The sequence below is a fragment of the Hemicordylus capensis genome, chromosome 5 (genome assembly GCF_027244095.1).
Source record: "Hemicordylus capensis ecotype Gifberg chromosome 5, rHemCap1.1.pri, whole genome shotgun sequence".
NCBI lineage: Eukaryota > Metazoa > Chordata > Lepidosauria > Squamata > Cordylidae > Hemicordylus > Hemicordylus capensis.
Window position 1 is genome coordinate 230,653,810 of NC_069661.1, and position 22,369 is coordinate 230,676,178.

The 22,369-nt window shown below is 45.1% G+C and overlaps 1 protein-coding gene across 3 annotated transcripts in view; it reads left to right on the forward strand.

The window, feature by feature from the left end:
• Nucleotides 1–237: 237 nt before the first annotated feature.
• CREB3L2 (cAMP responsive element binding protein 3 like 2) overlaps nucleotides 238–22,369 on the forward strand; it is a 118,573-nt gene continuing 96,441 nt past the window's right edge. The window contains exons 1-2 of one of the 3 annotated variants that reach the window (XM_053257447.1): nucleotides 238–389; nucleotides 757–864. In XM_053257447.1, coding sequence (XP_053113422.1) covers nucleotides 255–389; nucleotides 757–864 — 243 coding nt within the window. In that variant the 5' untranslated portion in view covers nucleotides 238–254. The other 2 variants (XM_053257448.1, XM_053257449.1) reach the window with 2 other exon arrangements.

The window sequence follows — 22,369 nt, forward strand, 5'->3', positions numbered from 1 at the left end:
CCTAGAGAGCAGGAGGGGTTTTCCTCCCGAGCGGTAGTCTTGTCGCTAATTCATTGGTTAGCGCGCGTGCCAGTCCCCGAGCGTTCCTTTTCCAGCCGAGTTGCTGGAACGCTCAATGCTGAAGGCTATTGGTCAGGGGAGGAAGCAGAGGGGGAGGGGTGGGAGGGAATTGATGAGGGCCTCCTCCTCGGTGACGTAGATGGGATTCCCCGCCCACATTCCGCAGCTGGAGAGGTGTAGGAGGTGGCTGTGGAATGGGGAGGGTGGAAAAGCAAGAGCAAAGAATTTTCTTTCTGGACTTTGATTGGGCGCGTTCTTGGAGAGAGGCCCGCTTCCCTCCCTCGGATTGGTTGGGACGAAACCAAGTTCTGGTGGGGGCTGGAAGGAAGGTAGCCGCTGGTGTCAGTCTGAGTCTGGAGGAGCTGTAGGGTGGGTGGCTGGTTGGCAGAGCATACTGTTTTCGGTTACAAGCCCAATACATACACGTCACGTAGAGCTCAGCTTCGGTGAGAAGCTCTCTGCCTATTGAGTAGTAAGCAGCTGTCGCTTGGAAAGCGCTGGCTCGTTCAACTTTTAAGTTTTAGAGTGCCTTGTCCCCTTTCTAGGGGGTGGCAGATACAGAGAGGATACGGAGGAAAGGGGTTTGCCGTATGGACCAGGGCGGCGCCTTGTGACTGAATAGATCCAGGACTGAGAGGGTGCCCCAAGTTCATATTTCTTCCCTCTCTGCCCATTTTGCTCTTGCTGTGGTTCTAGCTGGCCATGGAGGTGTTGGAAGGTGGGGAGCAGGACCTGTTGCACTGGGATCGAAAGCTGAGTGAGCTGTCGGAACCGGCCGACACTGATGCCCTGCTCTACAACACGGTGAGAAATGGGCATCACTTGGGCATGGCATGCAGCATGGGCAATGGGTGGTGAGGCTGCCTATCTGGTCTGGTGGCAGGGTTGTCCACTTTTCAGAGGGGAGGCAGAATGTTCCAAGTCTTACTTGGGGGGTGGGATGTCTGGCTTCCAAAAAGTTACCCTGCTCTTGACAGTTGTTGAGATTTCATTAGAAGTTGGAGATTCTTTCTAAAATGGACTGGTACTTCTTGTATCATATTCTTGGTATTTCCAGTTTCCCCCTCTTTCATGTTTTTTTTTTTTTTAAATTCTACCAAGTTTGCTCCTCAGCAGTAAAGTACTGTTGAGGATTTCTCAAAACAGCTTTATAGTTAAAAATGGAGGAGCGCCTGGAGTTTGGAATTTCAGTAGAGGGGAAATTGAGACGCTGACGCAAGGAGGAAATTACTTGAATGCTTGTCTGTTTCTCCAAGGCCTTTGTACAGAACTAATGGCTCTTGTGCAGCAGAAGTACCCGTCATGGTACCCAAAGACCTGGCTGGACCCTAGAGGGTGTCTGCTTCCCTTTAAAAGAAATGGGAATAACATTTTAAAGAAAGTTCTGTTGGATAACTTTTGGTTGGACTCTTTCTTCTGAAACTAGTAGGTTCCTGGAAGTGCATTATAGTCGGGAAGAACATATCAAACTCTGAGAACTTTGATAATGATCTTATTCTTTGGGTGAAATTTCAAAGCTTTGAAATGCTATGGCTATTGCTTCTGGTTTTCCCTTGCCCCCATTTTTGCCACAGTTCACTATCCTTACGAGAGCCACTTAGGGAGGGAACCAGAGGCCCTTGTCTCCAAATACTTGTGCTATGTGCTGGAAGAATAATTATGAAAGAAACATTGCAGAAAATGAATGTCAGCCGTTTGTGCCAGATGTTGGCTTTCCCCCTTGGCTGAAATATATGTGCCAATCAGCATAACAAAGCCTCGGTCTAAAAAACTCGCTTCAGATGGCCGGAGAAAGAGCACTAAAAAAGGAAATGTACTCAAACTATGTGATTTTCTCTAAGGTTGCTACCTTTTCGGTGTTAACTTCTAGCACCAAGGCTAGAGTGATTGGAGCATGTGCAGATTGCTTTTTGCTCCTGAAAGAAGCCAAGGTTGTGAAAAACTGACGTGACAACAACGTGCTTTTGAAGTGCTTAGACTGACTCTCCACTGTGAGGGGGACCGCTGTTTTAAAAAAAGAGACCCAAGGGAAGTGCCTCCTTCCTATGAGGTTACACACTTTGAAAAACAGAACCGCTCCAAGTTGGCTACATGCAGCTCATGCGTGTGTGTGTGTGTACTAATACATTCTGATGCAAGAGATATCCCGGCTATCTGGACTACTGGGCCTCAAGTAGAGAGCAATAAAGTTATCTTGTGCTAGCCTACGGATTCTCAAGGCAATATTTCACAAAGATAATTAGTATAGCCCTGTAGCACAAAGCACCTGGGATGGGGGACATCCAAAATACTGGTGGAGGGTAAGCCTTCCCAGGCCCCATAATTTACCCTTGCACTCTTTCTGATGAAGAGTGCTATGTGATCCCAAAGCTAGCATACCCTTACCCGAAGAATTGCAACCAGAGGTACTCTGACCCCTGTACTTTGGGGCCAAAGTCTAGGGCCTCCACAGCCCCTGGGCCCCCCCAAATCCTCTTTAGTCTGTCCCGGGTGGTGTGGTCACCCGGCAGAGCATGATGATGCTTAATTTTCAGGGGAGGGGGGCCTCCATAGGCCTTTAGGTCCAAAATTACCTAGGTACACCTCTGGTTGCAACAACAAAAAAACGCTGGATCAATTGCTTATATCTCAGGCCCAAATGCTACACTTGTCATGTGGGGGGCACTTTCTGACATGGAGAGTTTCCACACCAGAGCTGCATGATCTTGGCAGCCTCTGGCAATGACACAGAAACCCTTTCCACATTATTTAGACAAATGCTGTGATGAATAGCTCTTGATATAGCCCCAGTACAGAACAGTAGCCCAGAAGCAGATGTTTGAAGGGCTTTCAGTGTGCTAGGTGTGATCTTGTGGCCTAATATGGCAGCAACCCATGCTGTCTTGGGACCAAAGGGGGTGGGAAACATTCTAAGGCTTGCAATCAGTGAAAGAACTTAATTTTAGTGGGACTAACCATGGGTGTAACCCTGGCGTGTGTGTCAGTTATTGGCTTTGTTGTCGTTGAAATGGCTATTCACAGTTTGTCGCAGGCTTGTACAAAGGACACGTGGGCTGGTTTGGATGATACTTTGTGTGTAGGACATGTGCCGTAAGAAAAGCACACAAAGGAGAGGACTTAATGTAAGCCAGGGTTTGGCCCCCTCCTAGGGGCTGACTTTCCATGAGGCAAACTTAGTCCATCACCTCAGGTGGAGCACCAGGGGTAACGAGTGATGGTCCCCCATCACTATGAATGCCACCCCACAGGCCTCTCTACCATTGTCCTCGCCTCACTGGGGCATGCTCTTCATTTTATCCCTCCTTGCACTGCTGAGCCATCCATGTTATTTCCCGCCCCCCACCACCATGCAAGCCAGGATTTTTGCCTCCAGTACCTTGCTTGTTGGTGTAGTCTGAGTGCACTCACGTGCTGCCACCACTGCCTCACCAGTGGCTTGTGAATGCCATGATCCTATCTGCAGATGAGGGAGTGACAGGTTGTCCTTCGCGTCAGGCAGCGCCTTGTCCCATGTGTCCCGACTCGGACCTTAAAATCTTTTTCAGAAGCCCTGCTCTAAGTGCCTCTGCCAAATGATGTGAGGCAAGTGACTACTAGGCTGAAGGCTTTCTTGGTGAAGGCACCCCATCCATGGAACAGCTGCTTCAGTGAGGCTCACCTGGCATCCTCACTTGGTTCTTTTAGGTGCCAGATGAAGACCTTGCTGTTCACTCAGGCTTTTAAAAACTGATTTTTAAAATGTTCTGTTTTGCATTTTGTATTTTCTATTATAATTTGTTTTGTGTTAGGTGCTTCTAATTAAATGTATTTATTTATTTATTTATTTAAAATATTTATACCCTGCCCCTCCAGTACACTACTGCTCGGGGCGGCTCACAACAATTAGAATAGATACAATGTAAAATAAAAGTAATGAAATTAACCAAATTAAGTAAACAAGTTAATAGACTAAAACCACAATCAGTATTAAGTTTCAAATTAGAAGTTATTTTTAAAGCTAAAAATTGAGAGCTATAAAAACTAAAAAGAACCTACCAGTTATAACCAAAGATGGAGCATTAAAAAGCATCTTTTAAAAGATGTGTTTTTAGTTGTTGTTTTTAAAAACACTGAGGGGGAGGGAGCATGGGAAGCTTTTCAGGGAGGGTTTTCCAAAGCTGAAGGTCCACAACCGAGAAGGCCCTTTCTCTAGTCCCCGCCAACCAGATCTCTGTTAGTGGTGGGGCCATGAACAGGGCCTGAGACAACGAGCAGAGAGCCCTGGCAGGTTCATATGGACGAATGCGGTCTGACAGGTACCCTGGCCCAAAGCCAGGTAGAGCTCTAAAGATCAAGACCAGCACTTTGAATTTAGCCTGGAAGTGGACCGGTAACCGATGAAGCTGCCGCAGGATGAGTGCAATACTCATAAAGTGACTTGCATCCTTGCAGCAGCATTCTGGACAAGCTGAAGCTTCTGAACTGTCTTCAAGGGCAGCCCCACGTAGAGCACATTGCAGTAGTCTAATCTGGATGTTACCAATGCATGAGAGACTGAGGTCAGGTCCGACTTCTCCCAGTAGGGTTGCAGCTGGTGTACTAGCCATAGCTGGTCTGTACACCACCGCCACCTGTGCCTCCAAGGACAGCTTCGGGTCCAGAATCACCCCCAAGCTGCGGACTTTGTCTTTCAGAGGGAGTGTGACCCCGTCCAAGACCAGACTTACCTCATTACTCAGATGATCAGTTATACCAACCTAGAGCACTTCTATCTTATCTGGATTAGGTTTCAACCTGTCTGCCCGAATCCAGTCCAGAACAACCTCCAAGCCCCGGTTGAGAGCATCTGCTGCCTCCCTGGTGTCTGCTGAATTTGAAGATAGGTAGAGCTGGGTGTCATCAGCATATTGATTGCACCGCAGCCCGCACCCATGGATGATCTCTCCCAGAGGTTTCATGTAAATGTTAAACAGCATGGGGGACAGAATAGATCCCTGTGACAACCCATAGGCCTAGGGGTGGAGCAAGCATCCCCCAGCACCACCTTCTGAGTACGACCCTCCAGGTAGGAGTGGAGCCACCATATAACCATGTCCCCCAAGTCCCAATCTGGAGAGACGTCCCAGAAGGATACCATGGTTGATGGTATCAGAAGCTGCTGAGAGGACCAGGAGGTATTGTGATCTGCCTAGAGAACAATTTATAGAAGTGGCTAACAAATACACTTCATTTGTGAAGCAGAGAAGAGGATGCAGTTGAGACCTGACCCATTGAAGTGCTAAACCTGTGTCTGGACTGTGCCACTTTAATCTGCAGTGTGGGGAGATGGGCGCTCTCATATGATGGAATGCTCATATAAATCCTGTACACTGAAGATGGGTACATCGGGGGAGAAGAGTTCTAGGCTAGCCTTCTCCCTGACATATTAGCTTTCTATGTGGAGGGATTTCTTTTAGTTGGAGAACTGTTTCATCATTCAAGCCTCCACCTGCAACTTTTCTACCCATTTCAGTGTGTTCCTAGTTTCCAGATACCTGGAAGCCTACATCTTTACTTGAATTAAAATCGGTGCCAAATTCAGAAACTGAATGTTTTGCTGAATTTCACAGTCCTTAAAAAGTTTGTTTCAGTTCTAGGTGCAAAATAGTCCTGCTAAGTTCTCTTTCCCCGATTCTGGAACTTTATAGCTATCAAAGTAACTTATCCTGTTGCTGTTACCGCTCTCTAACTGTCCTGTATAAATGTCTTGCTCACTTGAAGTTCATCATACTGTCTTGTGCAATAGATTTTTGCTGAATGACTTGAGTTGGTGGCATGGTTTTGGGGTGGTCTTACTGTGAGTTGAGAAAATAGAATCTCCTGGTGGCAACTGTCTCAGTGTTGCTTGACTGAAAAGCTAGTTGGAGGCAACTTCCACAACTCAAAACAGAGCAACAGTTGTAGTAATGTGAACTTAACAAAAAAAGATAGTTCCCAACACACACAGCTCTTGTGAAATCAAATTTAACAGATGCCAAAAACCTCAGCTAATATGGTGCAACAAAATGGGTTTATCTTAAAGACATTAAGAAATTGCACCACCATGCACACTATTAAAATAGTTTGAATAATTATAGGTACATAGAATCTTTGCAGCCATATTCATATGTCAAATTTGCTATTGCTAAAGAGATTATTTGATATGCACATACAATTTTGACTTTTTCTACGATATTTTAATATTTTTGCTGACACAATTTGTCCTTGACTTTCATATAAAATATTTTGTTGCACTGTGTAGAGAAAAGGTGTTGTTTTTTTACATTTGCCAACATTATGCTGACTTACAATGTATTGAATGTATTGCATTTTTTCTTTGCTTGCATCAGGCTTGAGAATGAAATAGTCACAAATATAGAATTTTTATTCATGCTAAATATTTCATCAGATCTGACTTGCGCAATAAGCCGTTAGTGGGAGAAGCAATCAGCAGCTTCTGTGTTCTCAATTATTTTTTATCTGTTTTTAAAGCTTGTGTTGAGGTAGCTGTTCAGTCATATCTGAAGATCTTGTTTGTTAGGATCCAGAGAGCTCCTGTTCTGAGCATGGAGTTGTATTTTAGAAGATCTCCAAGGCCCCGCACACACCTGTTAGCTTCTTTCAGGCTTGAGCATGTGTATTGAAACTCCTTTTTTCTTTTAGTGGTGGCTTTTTTATTCCGTATTGCAAACTTCTTTTGAAACCAACCTTAGATTCAAAAGATATTCAGTCTAGTATAGAAGATTGCTGTTCAGTACATGCAAGTCTTAAGCTACTTTGACCATATGGGATGTACAGTTCTTTGAATTCTTTTCTTGGAACCTTAAAACATGGAAACAAACACATTTTAAGGCGTGCAATGTCTTGGGTTGGGTGGGTGTGTGTTTTTAAAAATCAGATTAAAACAAGACCAGACACCCTAGCTTAGCCTTTCCTTGCTAGATGCCTCCTCCAGATTGACTTGTTTCCAGTCACTGCAAACAAAACACATCATTTAAAAAGTCTAAAAGTGTTCTGCATCTTTCTTTGGCCTAATATAAATGTTGTTTCTATTTCCATACTTGGCCAGAATTTTTTGCTTGGGGCCAGTTGCTGGAAAATGAAGGGGTAAATCTGATTATGCCATAAGAACAGCCCTGCTGGATCAGGCCCAAGGCCCATCTAGTCCAGCATCTTGTTTCACTCAGTAGCCCAACAGATGCCGCTGGAAGCCTACAGGCATGCCCTTTCTCTTGCTGTTGCTCCCCTGCAACTGGTATTTAGAGGTATCTTGCTTCTGAGGCTGGAGGTGGCCTATAGCCCTCCGCCATTGATAGACCTCACCTCCATGAAGTTATCCAAACCCCTCTTAAAGCCGTCCAGGCTGTTGGCTGTCACCACATCTTGTGGCAGAGAATTCCACCAGTTGATTATGCGTTGTGTTGTGTGAAAAAGTACTTCTGTTTGTTGGTCCTCAGTTTCCTGGCAATCAATTTCATGGGGTGACCCTTGGTTCTAGTGTTATGTGAGAGGGAGAAAAAGTTCTCTCTGTCCACTTTCTCCACACCATGTATGATTTTCTAGACCTCTATCATGTCTCCCTTCAGTCGTCTTGATGTGAGTTGTAGCCTAGCATCTGCAGAAGGGCTGACAATGTACAGCTTTGGTCTGGGCTGATAGACTATTTGATGACGTGAATCTTGTAAGAGGCTGGTGGGAGCTGCATTGGATGCAGCCATTGAAGTGCGTAGCCCTCTGTCTGTCTGGGAGTGCATTTTATAGTTGTCCAGTCCCAAGGTGATGGAACTGTGAAAAGATGCCTGCCAGATCTCAACTGAAGGAGAAGGAGACCTGGCAGAATTTCAGAGAGTCGTCTTACAAGATGGAACTTTTGAACAGCTTTCTAGAATGTTCAGTAACTGGAAGGACACAGTGGTAACCCATGTGCTTTGTGTTCGTGAGTTCCCAGGTTCAGTTCCCAACATTTCCAGTTCAAGGATCTGAAGGTAGCAGGGTAGGGAAATATTTTTGCTGGGAAGTGTGGAGACCCCTCGCCCCCCAGATAGAGTACATAGTATTAAGCTTGATGGGCTCTCTAAGACAGGTTAATAAGTCCAGCATGTTTTCTGAAACTGGGGCATTTTGGCCCCAGCAATGTCCACCTTTGAGAAGCCATTGCCAGTATGTGTAGACAGTACTGAGCTAGATGAACCTATGGTCTGACTCAGTATATGGCAGCTTCCTATGTCCAGACACTGAGTATGTACCAAGACTTCAGAGCTTGGCTTGTATCAAAAAGAGTCTACTGATTCTACTTCCTCCTGAATAGCTATGCCATCTTGCATGGCAGCAGAACAGAGTGTCAGCAAGGAAGAAACCATTAGACTCCACTCCACACATACACAAATCCTCTGGCACCATCCTACCAGGAATTATTGGAATCATATCAATACATTCCTGTAAAGTTTCACCAGATGTTGCAACCATGACACAAGCTTGTGATTGGTTGTGTGAAAGATCTAACTTATCCTGGGCGCTTTCCAGACTAGACCCTACAACGGGGTCAGGATGTATCTCAGAAGTGTGCTTCCACACTTCCTGCGTCGTGACATCGCAGTCCCTACACGGACAGCAGGGTGCTGTTCACATTTCCAATGCCTTGTTGTGAATTTAATCACTGTGACGTCATTGAGTAAGGACGTCGTACATCCGGCGTGAAACAGTTGATGTGTTTTGGGGTTGTTAGTTGCTGCTCCCCCTGCTCTTTATGTCCAGAATGTGACTTGCCTGAATGGAGGCATTTTGCTGCTGCTGAGCAGCTAGTCTGGAAAGTGCCCTGGTGATCTCTGCGTAATGGCTGGTAAAAGCTGTAAGCCCAGTCTATACCATGCCCATGCTGAAAGCCACCCTTGATTACCAAGCACTGGATTAGCTCAGGCCTTTCCCTTGGATCTCGGAGCCAGACAATGGGCACAGAATTGCATAGGAAGCTGCCTTGTACCAAATCAGACCATTGGTCCATCTAGGCGCTTTTCAGATTAGACCTTGCAGTGGGGTCACGACGTATCTATGAAGGGTGCTTCCGCACTTCCTGTGTTGTGACACAGCAGTCCCTACACTGACGGCAGGGTGCTGTTCACATTTCGGATGCTTTGTTTCGGATTTAATTGCTGTGATTTATTGCTATAACATTGTGTGTCCGGTGTAAAAAGCTTGCTGTATTTTCCAGTTGTTAGTTTTCACAAGACTGCTCCCCCTGCTGGGTGCTTTGCTATTTATGTTTTGAATGTGACTTGCCCGAACCGAAGCATTTTGCCACTGTTGAGTAGGTAATCTGGAAAGCGCCTATAGCTCAGTATTGTCTACACAGACTAGCAATGGCTCTTTAGAATTTCAGGTAAGTGTCTTTCCCAGACCTACCTGAAGAAGCCAGTGATTGAACCTGAGAATTTCTGCATGGAAACCAGTGAACTACAGTACCACCCCCATAACTGGATTACCAGACTTAGTGATGGCCATTGTGGAGAGGGAGAGTAAATGGGCTTCTCTCTGTCACTTTTATGAGTAACGTACTTGGAACAGAGATCTGCCTGGGATAAATAAAAGTGTTTAATAACTCTGAATATCCTAGTCTAGGCTCTACAGTTAAATTCTAGTGTTATGGCTCCCTGGAGCCTGGGATTTGTTAAGCCCTCATTAGCCCAATGCCTGGGCATTCACATGTGACTTCATTCACAAAAGCTGGTATATTTTCATGTCTCTCTCAATTTACTGGTGTAAACTTGCACCAGAAAAAAAAGGAAAGGAGAGTTGCTCTTGGATTGTGTGTGTATTTTGGTAAATGCTTGCGTTTTAAGCAGTCTGTATCCTGAAAGAATGGCGCTGTTCATGCTTTGAAAACCCAGTGCTCTAGAGCTTTGATGCTCTAGTGCTCGGGAATCTGGCATCTCTCCTTGTGAATAGGTACCTCTGTCTTCTGAGCAGCTGGACATATTTGCATGCCTCTGAAAGGTAATCTGAACAGCCTTTGCAAGCTTCTCTGAATAGAGCCAGTCTTCTGACAGGCAAATCAAAGTGAGGAAAAAAGGCTGCGGGACCATGTCAACATATCCCGCCCCCTGCCTCCCCCCCCCCCGAATGAGGCTTTTACTATCCATACCTTCTGAACTGAACTTCTGATGGGGGATGGATTAAAAACTCGCCTGTTATGAAACATAGCTGTGTCAATCATTTCATAAGAGACAGTGGCACCAATCCAGTGAAAATTATTCATGACCAAATCCCAAATAAGTCACATAACAGCACTTAGCTACTACTAACTTTAATTGTATCAGAGGCAGTGTTTCTGGATGTAATTCAAAGTTATTTAATCCTTCGTTACAAAGGTGACACGGTTCAATAACAAGGGTTAGAATTTGAGCCCATTTCGCATTCTAGCCAAAGGCTGCGAAATACCAGTAGCAGCACACAAACTTACCTTATATCATATTATGTCTTGTGTATCCCTGCAGTGTTCCCAGCTACCACGTGAGGTCCATATATTATTGATTTATCCCACTGATCCTCCAAAGCTCAAAGTTGTGTATGTGGTTCTTGTTTCCTCCTCTGTTATCTTCACAACAACCCTGCGGGGTAGGCTAAGCTGAGACGCTCCCAGAATCATCCAGTGAACTTTCTACTGAGTTGAGATTTGAACCAGGTTGTCCCCAGTCCTAATCCAGCACATAGATCTCTATACCACACTGGTATACTGTAGTGCAGTGCATGGCTGAGAGTTGTGATTGGCCCAGAGTGCCTGTGTCATGTACATGGGGTATACACTTATCGTAGGCCAGTTGCCAACATCCCATCACACTGCCGTGTGACCAAGAAATTGAACTTTGAATGGTGATCTCGGGAGAGAAGTAAGCTTGGCTCTGTATGGCAGGTATTGGCAAAAGCAAGCACATTCTTTTTATTTCCCCCCATATAAGTAAATGGCTGGTGAGAGCAAAATCTACTCTTTGTCTCCCACAGTGGGTGACCCAGCAGTCGTTGATGGGGTCTCCTAAGGAGTTTACATCCCTTTACGTCCTTGGAGTACATAAACTTTTCATCAGCACCTTTCACAATGATGGATATTTTGCTAATGGCTAATAACCATGAGAGTAGTGCACCTAATGGCACAGCGGGGAAGTAATTTGCCTAGGGAACAAGAGGTGGCCAGTTTGAATCTCCGCTGGTATGTTTCTCAGACTAAGGGAAACACCTCTATTGGGAAGCAGCGATATAGGAAGATGCTGAAAGGCCTCATCTCATACTGCATGGGAGGAGGCAATGGTAAACCCCTCCTGTATTCTACCAAAAAACCCACAGGGCTCTGTGGGTGCCAGGAGCCGACACAGACCCGATGGCACAACTTTACCTTTTAGTGCACTCTTGCACTATTCAGAACACCCCAGGTGTTGAAATGTCTGGGCATTTCCCTGTCAGTTTCTGTGTCAGGAATCCAAAGTAGTACATGATGATTTCTGTGCGTCTGTGGAGGCTTTGGACTCTTGTTCCTTGAACAATAGACCTTTACATCCGCAACGTAGGAAGCTGCCTTATACTGAGTCAGACCCTTGGTCCATCTAGCTCAATATTGTCTACACTGACAGGCAGCGGCTCTCCGAGGTTTCAGTCTTCCTCAGCCCTACCTGGAGATGCCAGGGAGTGAACCTGGGACCTTCTGCGTGGGAAGCAGCTGCTCCGTATCGCTGGGCTACGACCCAATCCCCACAGTTCTGTATGGCAAACTACTTCTGAATGAAGGGAGTCTGGAGCACTTTCTGATATGCTTTGGGTTTGTGTGGGGGGATTGGCTATATTGCAGGGAGTCAAGAATTCCACTGGCTTCTCAAACTCTTGAATTCGCCTAATGCAGCACTTTAAATACAGTTGTGGCGTTGACTCCTGGCCCCTACAGAGTCCTCTGGTTGTCTTGGGTAGAATACAGGAGGGGTTTACCATTGCCTCCTCCCATGCAGTGTGAGGTGATGCCTTTCAGCACCTTCCTATATCACTGCTGCCCAGTACAGGTGGGAGAGCTGGTCTTGTGGTAGCAAGCATGACTTGTCCCCTTAGCTAAGCAGGGTCTGCCCTGGTTGCATATGAATGGGAGACTAGAAGTGTGAGCTCTGTAAGATATTCTCCTCAGGGGATGGAGCCGCTCTGGGAAGAGCATCAGAAGGTTCCAAGTTCCCTCCCTGGCTTCTCCAAGATAGGGCTGAGAGAGATTCCTGCCTGCAACCTTGGATAAGCCACTGCCAGTCTGTGAAGACAATACTGAGCTAGATAGACCAATGGTCTGACTCAGTGTATAGCGGCTTCCAATGTCCTATAGGTGTTTCAGCGGGGATTCGAACTAGCAACCTCTTGCTTGCTAGGCAAGTCTTTCCCCCGCTGAGCCATTAGGCGGCATCAGCACTTTAAATAACAACCTGTAATTTAAAAAGAGAGAGAGAGGTTACTAACTTGCCCAGAGATGAAAGTTTGGGGCGGTATACAAATTTGATAAATTAATAAATAAAATAAAAATTAATATGGAGATTACTAATACTCTGGATTTGTGTATCACCAAGGTGGAAGAAAAAAAAGCATTCTAGGAAAACACAGACTTCACTGTCAGGAATCCCAGGTTTAGGCCCTCCAGCCTTGGTTTTCTCTTTCTCCCTCTGCAGAAGAGCAGCTGATGTGAGCAATATAAAGAACCCTTTGTGTTCAGCTGCAGTGCCTGCTATTGCAGGGACATGCTCTCCCCGCAGGGAATGAAATGAATCCAGGTGCTGAAGTCAGAACACTGCTTAGGTAATGGGGCAGGTTCAGCAGAGAGCACATGGCATTTAAAAGTTCAGGCTCTTAATCTCCCTGCGTCTTAGAATGGTTTCATGTTCGTTCTTCTGTAAACTGGGTTGTGCGTGAGAGGGAGGTATTTTATTTTCAAAATGCAATAAATTTAGTTCAGTAAGAGACATTCAGTGGAGGGACGTAGGTTGTGTGCACATGTATTAGTAGTAGTTCTGGTTTATGACATCTTGCTGTCCTGTGTCCTCCGATACAATGGGCTAGTTCAGATGTCATGCAGAACCTCAGCTAGATCCGGGCTCCACAAAATATCCTTGCACTTGTTAATGTGCATTCCCACTCCCATCCCTGTGTGAGCGCCTACTTCCTATCTAGGTTAAAATAAGCCAAGATTGGTGGTGTGTCTGACCTACTGGTCTTGGCTTATTCTAACCTACTTGCTTCAAATAACCCACAATCTTTATCCAAGGTTCAAGATGAATTACAGATCTTGTGTTATTTGAAGCAAGTGTCTTAGCATGAGCTGAGATTGGTCATGCCATCTGAACCCATCAATCATGGCTTACTTTAACTTAGATAGGCAGTGGATGTTTGTGTGGGGATGGGAGGGTGGATCATGTATTACTGAGGTTCAAAGATGCTGCAAGAAGTCTGGCTTTAACTAAGATTCTGTGTTATGTCTGAACCAACCCAGAATGTCAGTTACCTTACATTCTGTTTGGGTATGGGTGGTTAATCTTGGATATGCATTTCATTTGTTATATTGTGGACTCTTATAGTTCACACACAGTATAAGTGGTTCAGCCACCTAATGGCACAGCGTGGAAATGACCTGCCTAGCAAGCAAGAGGTTGCTGGTTCGAATCCCCTCAACACCTGTATCAGGCAGCAGTGATATAGGAAGGTGCTGAAAGGCATCATCTCACATTGTGCGGGAGGAGGCAATGGTAAACCCCTTCTGTATTCTACCAAAGAAAACCACATGGCTCTGTGGTTGTCAGGAGTTGATATCGACCCAAGGGCACAACTTTATAAGTGGTTCAGATTAAAATTATGCCGATGTTGCAGAAGATTGCCAGATCCAGAGTTCAGGGGCCCCTCCTGGATTGCCCCACGCTAAGCTTTGTGATGGGATATAAGAGAAGAAGTGACTGTCTTGGTCTAGAACTTGTTCTGTCACTGTTGCATGAAGGCTAGGGGTGAAGAATTGGTCTTGGGGGTGGATCAGCAGTAGGCTTTGCTGAATGTTGTGGGTTCTTGGTGGCTGTCCACCCCTGTTGTCCCCTGCTATCTGCCCTAATGCAAAACATAACTAGGATTCAGGATTTAAAATGTTGCAGCATTCGGAACACGATGGCAGGATCTGGTGTATAGCAGGAAGCAAAAGAGAGCGAGAGAGAGGCAGGTGTAGCTCATTGCTGATGGTGGTAGTGATTTATACACTGCTTCTCACACACACAAAAAGTTCTCAAAGTGGTTATCAAAGAAAAAAGAATAATCGGAAGAGGATGGTTCAGTGTCTTCCAAGGGCCCCCAAACTTAAGGGAAACAGCAGCTACTGGAAGGACGCTATGCTGGTTGGATGAGGCATTTGCCCAGCTAAACAGAAGAGAACCACTACTTTGAAAGTTGCCTTTTTGGCTAGTTAGCATGACACAAATGCTGGGCTCTTCAGTCATTGTGAGACACAGTTTTGGGGCTATATCTTCTTGACATGGGAATTTTGGATATAGGGTAGATGGCTCTTTCATCTGTACTTGCAAAGCCATTTGGACCTTGGGTGGTCCCTGTCTTTAATTTGGTGAACCAATCTATGCATTTACTTATTCCAAACTTCCATACCGCTAAATGGCTGCAGGTGCCTCTTTGCCCACATAGCAGGGGTTGTATTTTGATGACAACTAGGAAATGTGATTGAATAGGCTGTAGTCCAAGAATTCCAGAGCCTTAGCACTGCAAGCCTTTGTCAGTATCTGAATCAATTGCTGATGTTGCTGTTGCACTTTCAGTTTTCTTCCTGCAGGCATGAGGACTAGAGGCATCATTTCTAGACTTCAGATCCCTTACATGTCATTGTGTGTCAAAACACTGCTTCTGTTTCTGCAATGACTAATTCAGATTTCTTGTTACTTTCCCTACCTTTTATTGTTCCTACGACCTGGCCTAATTTCACTGAATGTTCATGCCTAACAGGTTTGATGAGCAACCTCTTGATCTTCAAGGAAGCCAAAGTCTCTTTATTGAGGGCCCCTCCCCATTTTAAGACCGGTCAAATAACCCATGATGTAATCCATGAACTTCAGCTGTTGTTGGACTACAACTCTCATAATCATTTATTGGCCAATGTGGCTGGGAATGATGGGGGTTGTAGCCCAACAGGAGGGCCAAAGTTGTGCACCCCTGATGTAGGTGTTCTAAAAACTTTTCTTATCTATGCAGAAATCCCTAAGATACAGATTTTGACATCTAGGTTAGCTAAGAAGTGTTTTGGAGGGTTGTGTCTCCTATATTATGTTATGTGTAACTCAAGTGGAACTGGAGATCGGAATAATTCTACACGTATTCAGTGTGTATCTTCCTCTGCTCATTTTGGAAAATATGCTTCCAATTACTTTACCAATTCCAGGCTTGAGCTGGCTAGGAAAATTTAATTATGAACTCCAACACCCTGCCGTGGGTAATGAATAGAACAAAACAACCACCCCTGCAGGCATGTAGTAAGGTTGGAGTGGGCCCTGGGACAGCAGGTGAAGATACCCCCTGCCTCCCTCCCACTTCAGAGAGGCATGAAGGGGAAAACAAAGGGCAAGTCCCAGCTGGTGGCCCCTTCCCCAGGGACCGCAACACATTTGTCCCTTCCTTGTTCAAGTGTAGCTATGCCCCTGAACACCTGCATTAGTAACATGCATATCTGTACTGTATAGGCCAGTGTATAGGCACAGAACTGCCGGTCTGTGGACTGGTGCTGGTCCATGAAGAGTTGAGTGCCGGTCCAATTTTGAGCCGGTGGGGACCGCCACTGCCGAGAGCTCCCCAGAGCTCATTTCTAGGCAGGCAGTTCTCACTGCTGGAACAATGTTCATGAACATAATCCCAGCAGTGAGGGCTGCCTGCCTAGAAATGAGCTCGGGTGAGCTCCTGGCGGTGGCAGCCCCTACTGGCTCAAAAGTATTTGGGGGGTTGCCTGGGAGGGTGAGGGGGGGTTACCCCTTTAGGAACTGTTGGTCCAGGAAATTGTGCACAAAGAATGTACCAGTCCATGACTCCAAAAATGTTGAGAAACACTGGTATAGGCTATATTCACATTACAAACAAGAATCCTTTTTTTAACCTGTTGTCACGGTCTCTTACAAAGAATCTTGGGAATTATTATTAAATTATTTATTAAATTATTTTTCACATTTATAGTTCGCTCTTCCTCCAAGGAGCCCAGAGCGGGTTACATGGTCATGTTTGTCCTCACAACAACCCTGTGAGGTTGAATTCCCTGTGAAGGAATTGTAGTTTGATAAAGAGTGCTGAATTAGGCTAGAGACCCCTAACTTCCTCATGTAGAAGTTCACTTTCTGGGTTGTCCGGGGAAAGGAAGGAATCTTTACATCTGTTCTACGTCTGTGGTATGGATATATCTCATGGCCGGTATGCAAACACACTCACATCCCCTTTTTTATTCCTGGTTATGTAAGTAAAGGAACAGCATGTCTTTAAATCCTGTTACCTTTTACAGTGTTGATTTAGTATTGGACTACTATACTTGGCCAACCAATGTCAACAAGTTGATGCGGTTGGTAATATCTGTTGCTTCACTGCTTGAAGGCAATCGAAAAGACAGGTGACCCCAACCAGGAACTCGTAAATGTCAAAGGATTACCTGAACGTTACGAGTCAAGCTCTTCCGTATGATGCTGTTTTTTTTATTAACTCTCTCTGCTTCTGTTCTGCATTTTATAGCTCTATATTACTGGTGACCCACTGGATCTGCTCCAAAAAGAGATGTACTTGGCATCCCTATCCATGTATTGAGAATATATTCATTCTTTGCACTTATACACTGCATAGAGGAGGGATTTTTTCAACCTTGGGTCCCCAGATGTTGGTCAACAACGTCCGTCATTTCTGGCCACAATGGCAGAATGGCCATTGTGGCTGGGAATGATAGTGGCCCTCTGGGGACCCAAGTCTGAGATTCCTTGGCTTGGAATAACCTGTAAGGTGAATCAGCTTTGTGGGTTGGTGGTGGCCAAGGATGAAGGATTGTGGCTGCATTGTATGGGTATATTTTCCTTTAAAGAGGGGGAGATGTCCTGGTCAGAAATCTCTCACCATATTGTTGGTTGTGCTCAGAGAGTGGGGTTGACGAATATAGGGCACTGGGTGCTCCTTGTATTTAAGCTGCATCTCCTGGAGAGCCAGGGTGGAGTTATGGCTAGAGAGTCCGATTATGACTGGGGAGTTTGGGGTGCAAATCCCACATATCCATGAAGCTCACTTGGTCACCCGAAGTCAGTTCTCTCTCTTAGCTAACCTACCTCAGGATTATTTGTTAGGTTGTTTTTTTTGTGTTTAGGCTGCTTTTATGCACAGAGGCCTTCAAAATGACAACATAACATAAAAGCACTGTAATTGAGTAAGCAGTAAAAACAATATATAATAAGAGGAAGGATTATAGTTCAGTGGCAAAGCATCTTGCATGCAGAAGGTCCCAGGTTCAATCTATGGCATCTCCTGGTAGGACTGGGGAAGACTCCTGCCGGAAACACTGGAGGGGCCTTTGCTAGTCAGTGTAGACGATGCTGAGCTAGATGGACCAGTGGTCTGACTCTGTATAAGGCAGCTTATAAACAAACACACAAAACCCCTAAGCACTGAAAATTTATATGCAGCAACTTATAATTGTCCTTGTGAGGATAGTGGAAGGGAGACCAGGCACACGACTTTGAGCTCCTTGGGGGAAAAAAGGGCATGATAAAAATGTAATGAAGCAATCCATATTTTGAATAAAGGAATGCATGGTGTCAGGATGCATGTGGCAAACAGTCCATGGTTCAGTTTCCAGCAGGCCTTTGAGCACTTCTTGTCATATGTGTTTTACTGCCTCATGTTCAGAGTAGAGCTTGTTCTTTGGGATGAGTTGTGGAACCTTTGAGCTTTTCTTATCTCTTCAGATAAACTACTCGGAAAAGGCTGCTAAATTTAACCAGCAGTTTGTTTTCCTGAGTTTCAAACACTTGGCTTCCATTCACACGGTCAGCTCTTCGGGCGGAATGTACCTGAATAAACTTGGCTCTGTATCCAGCCACATTCTGCCTCAAGCGCTTACCTCATGAATGGTGGCCACTTCCAGATGACTGCCGGGTTGCAGCAAAAACACACACCACCTCGTGGCACCTTGAAGACTAGCAAACTCATTGCATTGTCTAGGAAAGCTTATGCTGCAATAAAAGGGTTTCAATAAGCCTTTTATTCAATAAGGGTTTCCCAGACTATGGGAAACACTTATATCAGGCAGCAGCGATACAGGAGCATGCTGAAAGGCATAATCTCAATACTGCATGGGAGATGGCAATGGTAAACCCCTCCTGTATTCTACCAAAGAAAAACCACAGGGCTCTGTGGTCACCAGGAATCGACATCTACTTGATGTCACACTTTACCTTTACTTTACCCCTGCCCTAGATTTTCTCTCCTGGAGGGGGTGGGTGGGTTGAAGGGGTATTTAGTCCCAAGCCCTAGCGCTCTGGGTAAACAGAGTATCTGAGGAAGGATCAGGAGACTGAGCCTCCCACAGTAACGCTTCTGAAAAGAAAAAGGCATCCTGAGACCAAGAGGCCACACAGGCAACCAGACATTCCAGGGAGAGAGTGCTCATCCCTGGATAAGCTGCCACCAGGGGCACACCAAAGTAACTTTGGTGCCTGGATCGCCAAGCCGCGAGGCCCCCGAAACTTCCTTGGGGGGCCCGTCCCGCCAAAGCTCTGTTTTTTAAAGTTTAAAAACTCTTACTGTGGCCAAGGGGTGGCTTCAGTGGGGGAGAGGAGCAGTGCTTCTCCCTTCTCTCCCCCCCACCCCCCCAGTGGTGGCAGTGTGTTAGGAGGAATGATGCTGAGCCCATGCTTTTGGGCCAGCGTCTTGAAGCAACTGTGAGGTGCGCCTGTACTTTTGAGATCGTCGCAGGCCCGTGACGTCACGGGCTTGTGACAATCTCTAAATTTGGAGGGTCCCCTGGACTTTGTAGGACCGGACTGGGTCCCCAAGGTCCAGGGGTTAGTGTGCCTCTGGCTGCTACCATCCTTCCTAGTAGCACACAAAATTTTACCAGCCGTCATGGTTAATTGGTGGGACTTCCTGTCCAGCAGAGCTATTTATTTTCAGGTGACATTGTCCCCTGATGGCAGTGTGATGGCATTGCCTATAATGTGGAGGAGGCGGCAATCTTGAACAGCTGGGAGGGCAAAGCCAAATCTGGATGCTGACTCAATTTTTATTTTCAAATTATTAACTAGGCGGTTTCAGAATGGTTCCTCTTAGTTGTTTCATGGAATTCTCTGGGTGACTGATGTGTTTGTCGGTCTCAGAACTTCTGGGATGAGTCATGAATGAGTGTGGGTTAATACAGCACCAAACTGGTAGTTTCCAGTATCTAATCCTTTTCTTTATACACAAATGGTTGAAAGTCTGTGTGGTTCCAACAGGCAGGAGCAAAATGGATGTGGTTCTATACTCACCTTCCTTGTTGAACTTGGATGGCTTTCTAAACTGTTGTAGAACTCTCCTCTTTCATATCAGAAGTAAGATGCATAAAAGAGAGTTGCAATAGATGTCATGTGAACTAGATTTCAAAGGACTTTGGCCATGCTCTGTGGCAGGGAATCCATCCTTGGGTCACCAGATGTTGTTGGACCACAATTCACATGATCCTTCATTGCAGCTGCTCATGAGGGAGTTGTAGTCCTACAACATCTGGGGACCCAAGGATGAGATTTCCTGCTCTATGGTGTCCAACATTTTAGGATGGAATGAGTTCACGTTAGTTTGGAAATCCTTTGAAGAAACCATTCTTAAAAGTAGAAGTCTCTCAATTCTGAATTTTCTGATGATGGTATTATTTGAGCAATTATAATTCTAGTTTAAGAAATAGCAAACATGATATTTAAGAAAGAAATAGCCATCTCTGTCTCCAGATGTTCTCAGAAGACAACTGGGGTACAACTTGTATATTTTGGTGATAAGCTACTTATGTTGTCTTTTCTTCTCGACTAATGGGGGCAGTGGCTGGCTTTCTGAAGAACATCTGTTCCTCTCATTGTGAAGTAATTCTATCTGATTCGGCTAGCTACCTGTATCAGTTGAGCTTTCTATATCTCTCCAGTTTCTGGCTAAAGTTTCCTTTCTCAGTCACATGCTGTGTTCTGCAGTTTTCCTCACAGCTGTGTTTGTCATCTAAACTGTTTGCATGCATGCTTTCGAGGTGGAGGACGGGCACGTGTTTCTGAGATAAAAACTGTCTTTCTATGAAATCCCCACTCTCAATGTGCAAGTTCTTTATTTGCATCTCAGAGCCCTGCTGCTTTTATAATTTTTCTTTTTTTCTTTTTAAGAGCAAGGAAGGGGATCGAGGTGTTGGGTGTCTTTCCCCCCTGCTTCTCTCCCTTGGCATGATTCATGGAATTATCCGCCTCCTGTTAAACACTGTAGAGTGAAATTCAGCTTATTCCTTGCGGCCCTTGAACATCCCCACCCCCCAGACTCTTCCTGTACAAAAACAAAGACCACCACCAGATGCAGAAAATACTACATTCATAAATACGACCAATCAGTAACAAAAGACCCTTTCACAGAATGAGTGAAAGAGCAAGTAACCTGGCGCCTGCTGGCCCTCCAGATGTGAGGTTCCATTGTTTGCAAACGCCAGACTCTGGCTAGCCTTGCTAGCTTTCTCTGTCAGCAGCTGGAATGTTTTGCTCACTCAGAACTCCCTCAAGGCTGCCAGAAGAAGAAGAAAACCACAGCAGAAAAATAACTTGAGCTGTGTTGGGGGAAGAAATGCTCTTATGTGAGCAAGTGTGTCAGGACTAGGGCTAGGTGAGGCCTGGACAGGCCCATAGCTAGAAATTTGTGATGGAAAAGGGAGTCTAAGGGGGTGTGGAATATCTGCAGAGTAGCCAGTATGTTAAAATGGGTATCCTAAAAGGTCTAAGATTGTCTTGCTTAGTAAGCAATTAAAAGAACGCCTTCGTGCTTTTCTTCCTATTGTCCCAATAGAGGATGTGATACTCTCCCCCTCCCCAAAAAAGTAGGGCTGAAAGGTCAGAGGGAGACTAAAATCTGCTTGAAAGGTCCAGATTGCCAATTCTATTCCCGGAGATGTCCTTTACCCCACTCCAGTTTTTCATAATGTCAGTCATTGAAAACTCCAGGGTTGTTTTCAGTTGTCACCTGGAGACTGATTCCAATTCCTAGAGTGACCAGTCCAATCCTCAAGGGTTTGCAACTCTAGCTACTTACTTTGGGTCTAGTCCTCCTCGGTCGTCAGTTCTTTCTGGTGCAAATTATACTATCTCTCAGCCACCATACCTTGTTTTTCATATGTGAAATACTAGTAAACTTAGAACTGACCTATATTTTGCACAGAATGAGATTGTAGAAGTCTAGACTGTTCTACTTGCAGGTGGGAATTGCAGAAATTATTATATCTGCCGCCTCCCCATGCCGACCTCCCGCCCCTCGCCCAAATAGACCAGTATGTAGTAAACTAGCAGATAGGAAAAGGACTATTTAGCATATTTCTATACTGCCCAAAATGCAAGTTCTATATTATATATTGAACTTTTAAACTTTAAACTTTAAACTATATTAAACTTTTCTCCATATGAGCTTATTTACCACATGCAAGGAGCTTTTTTGTATGTGGGAACATCCTTAAATTATGAACTACACCTGCAATCTGAACCGAAACAGTCGATAATTCTACCACGTTGGTTCAACACCTGTCTTTGCTTAATGTGTAGAATGGGGCTTACGCATAGAGTTTTGGTGAAGGACAGGGAGGGAAATTGTAAAGCACTTTGGGTAGTAAAATCTCTTCCCTTAAGCAGGAAGTCCATATATTCCTAAAAAGTCCTCAACAAGTTGGTATCTATAAGGTGCCTTTTGGAAATCTCAGTACTTTCATGGCTTAATTTTGCAGAAGTTGCTTGAGAATTTCAGAATGAAGTCTCCACCCCACACACCCCTTGCTTTTAAGCAGTCAGCTATGCTACCTAAGGAGTTCAGTGCAGCATCTTCTGTCACAGGCTTATTTTTTACTTGAAAGCAGGGAGCTCAAACTGCAGCCCTCCAGCTGTTGTTGGCCTACAACTCTGTTCATTTCCAGTCACAATGGCCAGTAGCCAGGGATGATGGGAGTTGTAGGCTAACAACAGCTGGAGGGCTGCAGTTTGAGCTCCCTGCTATTATATTATATTATATTATATTATATTATATTATATTATATTATATTATATTATAT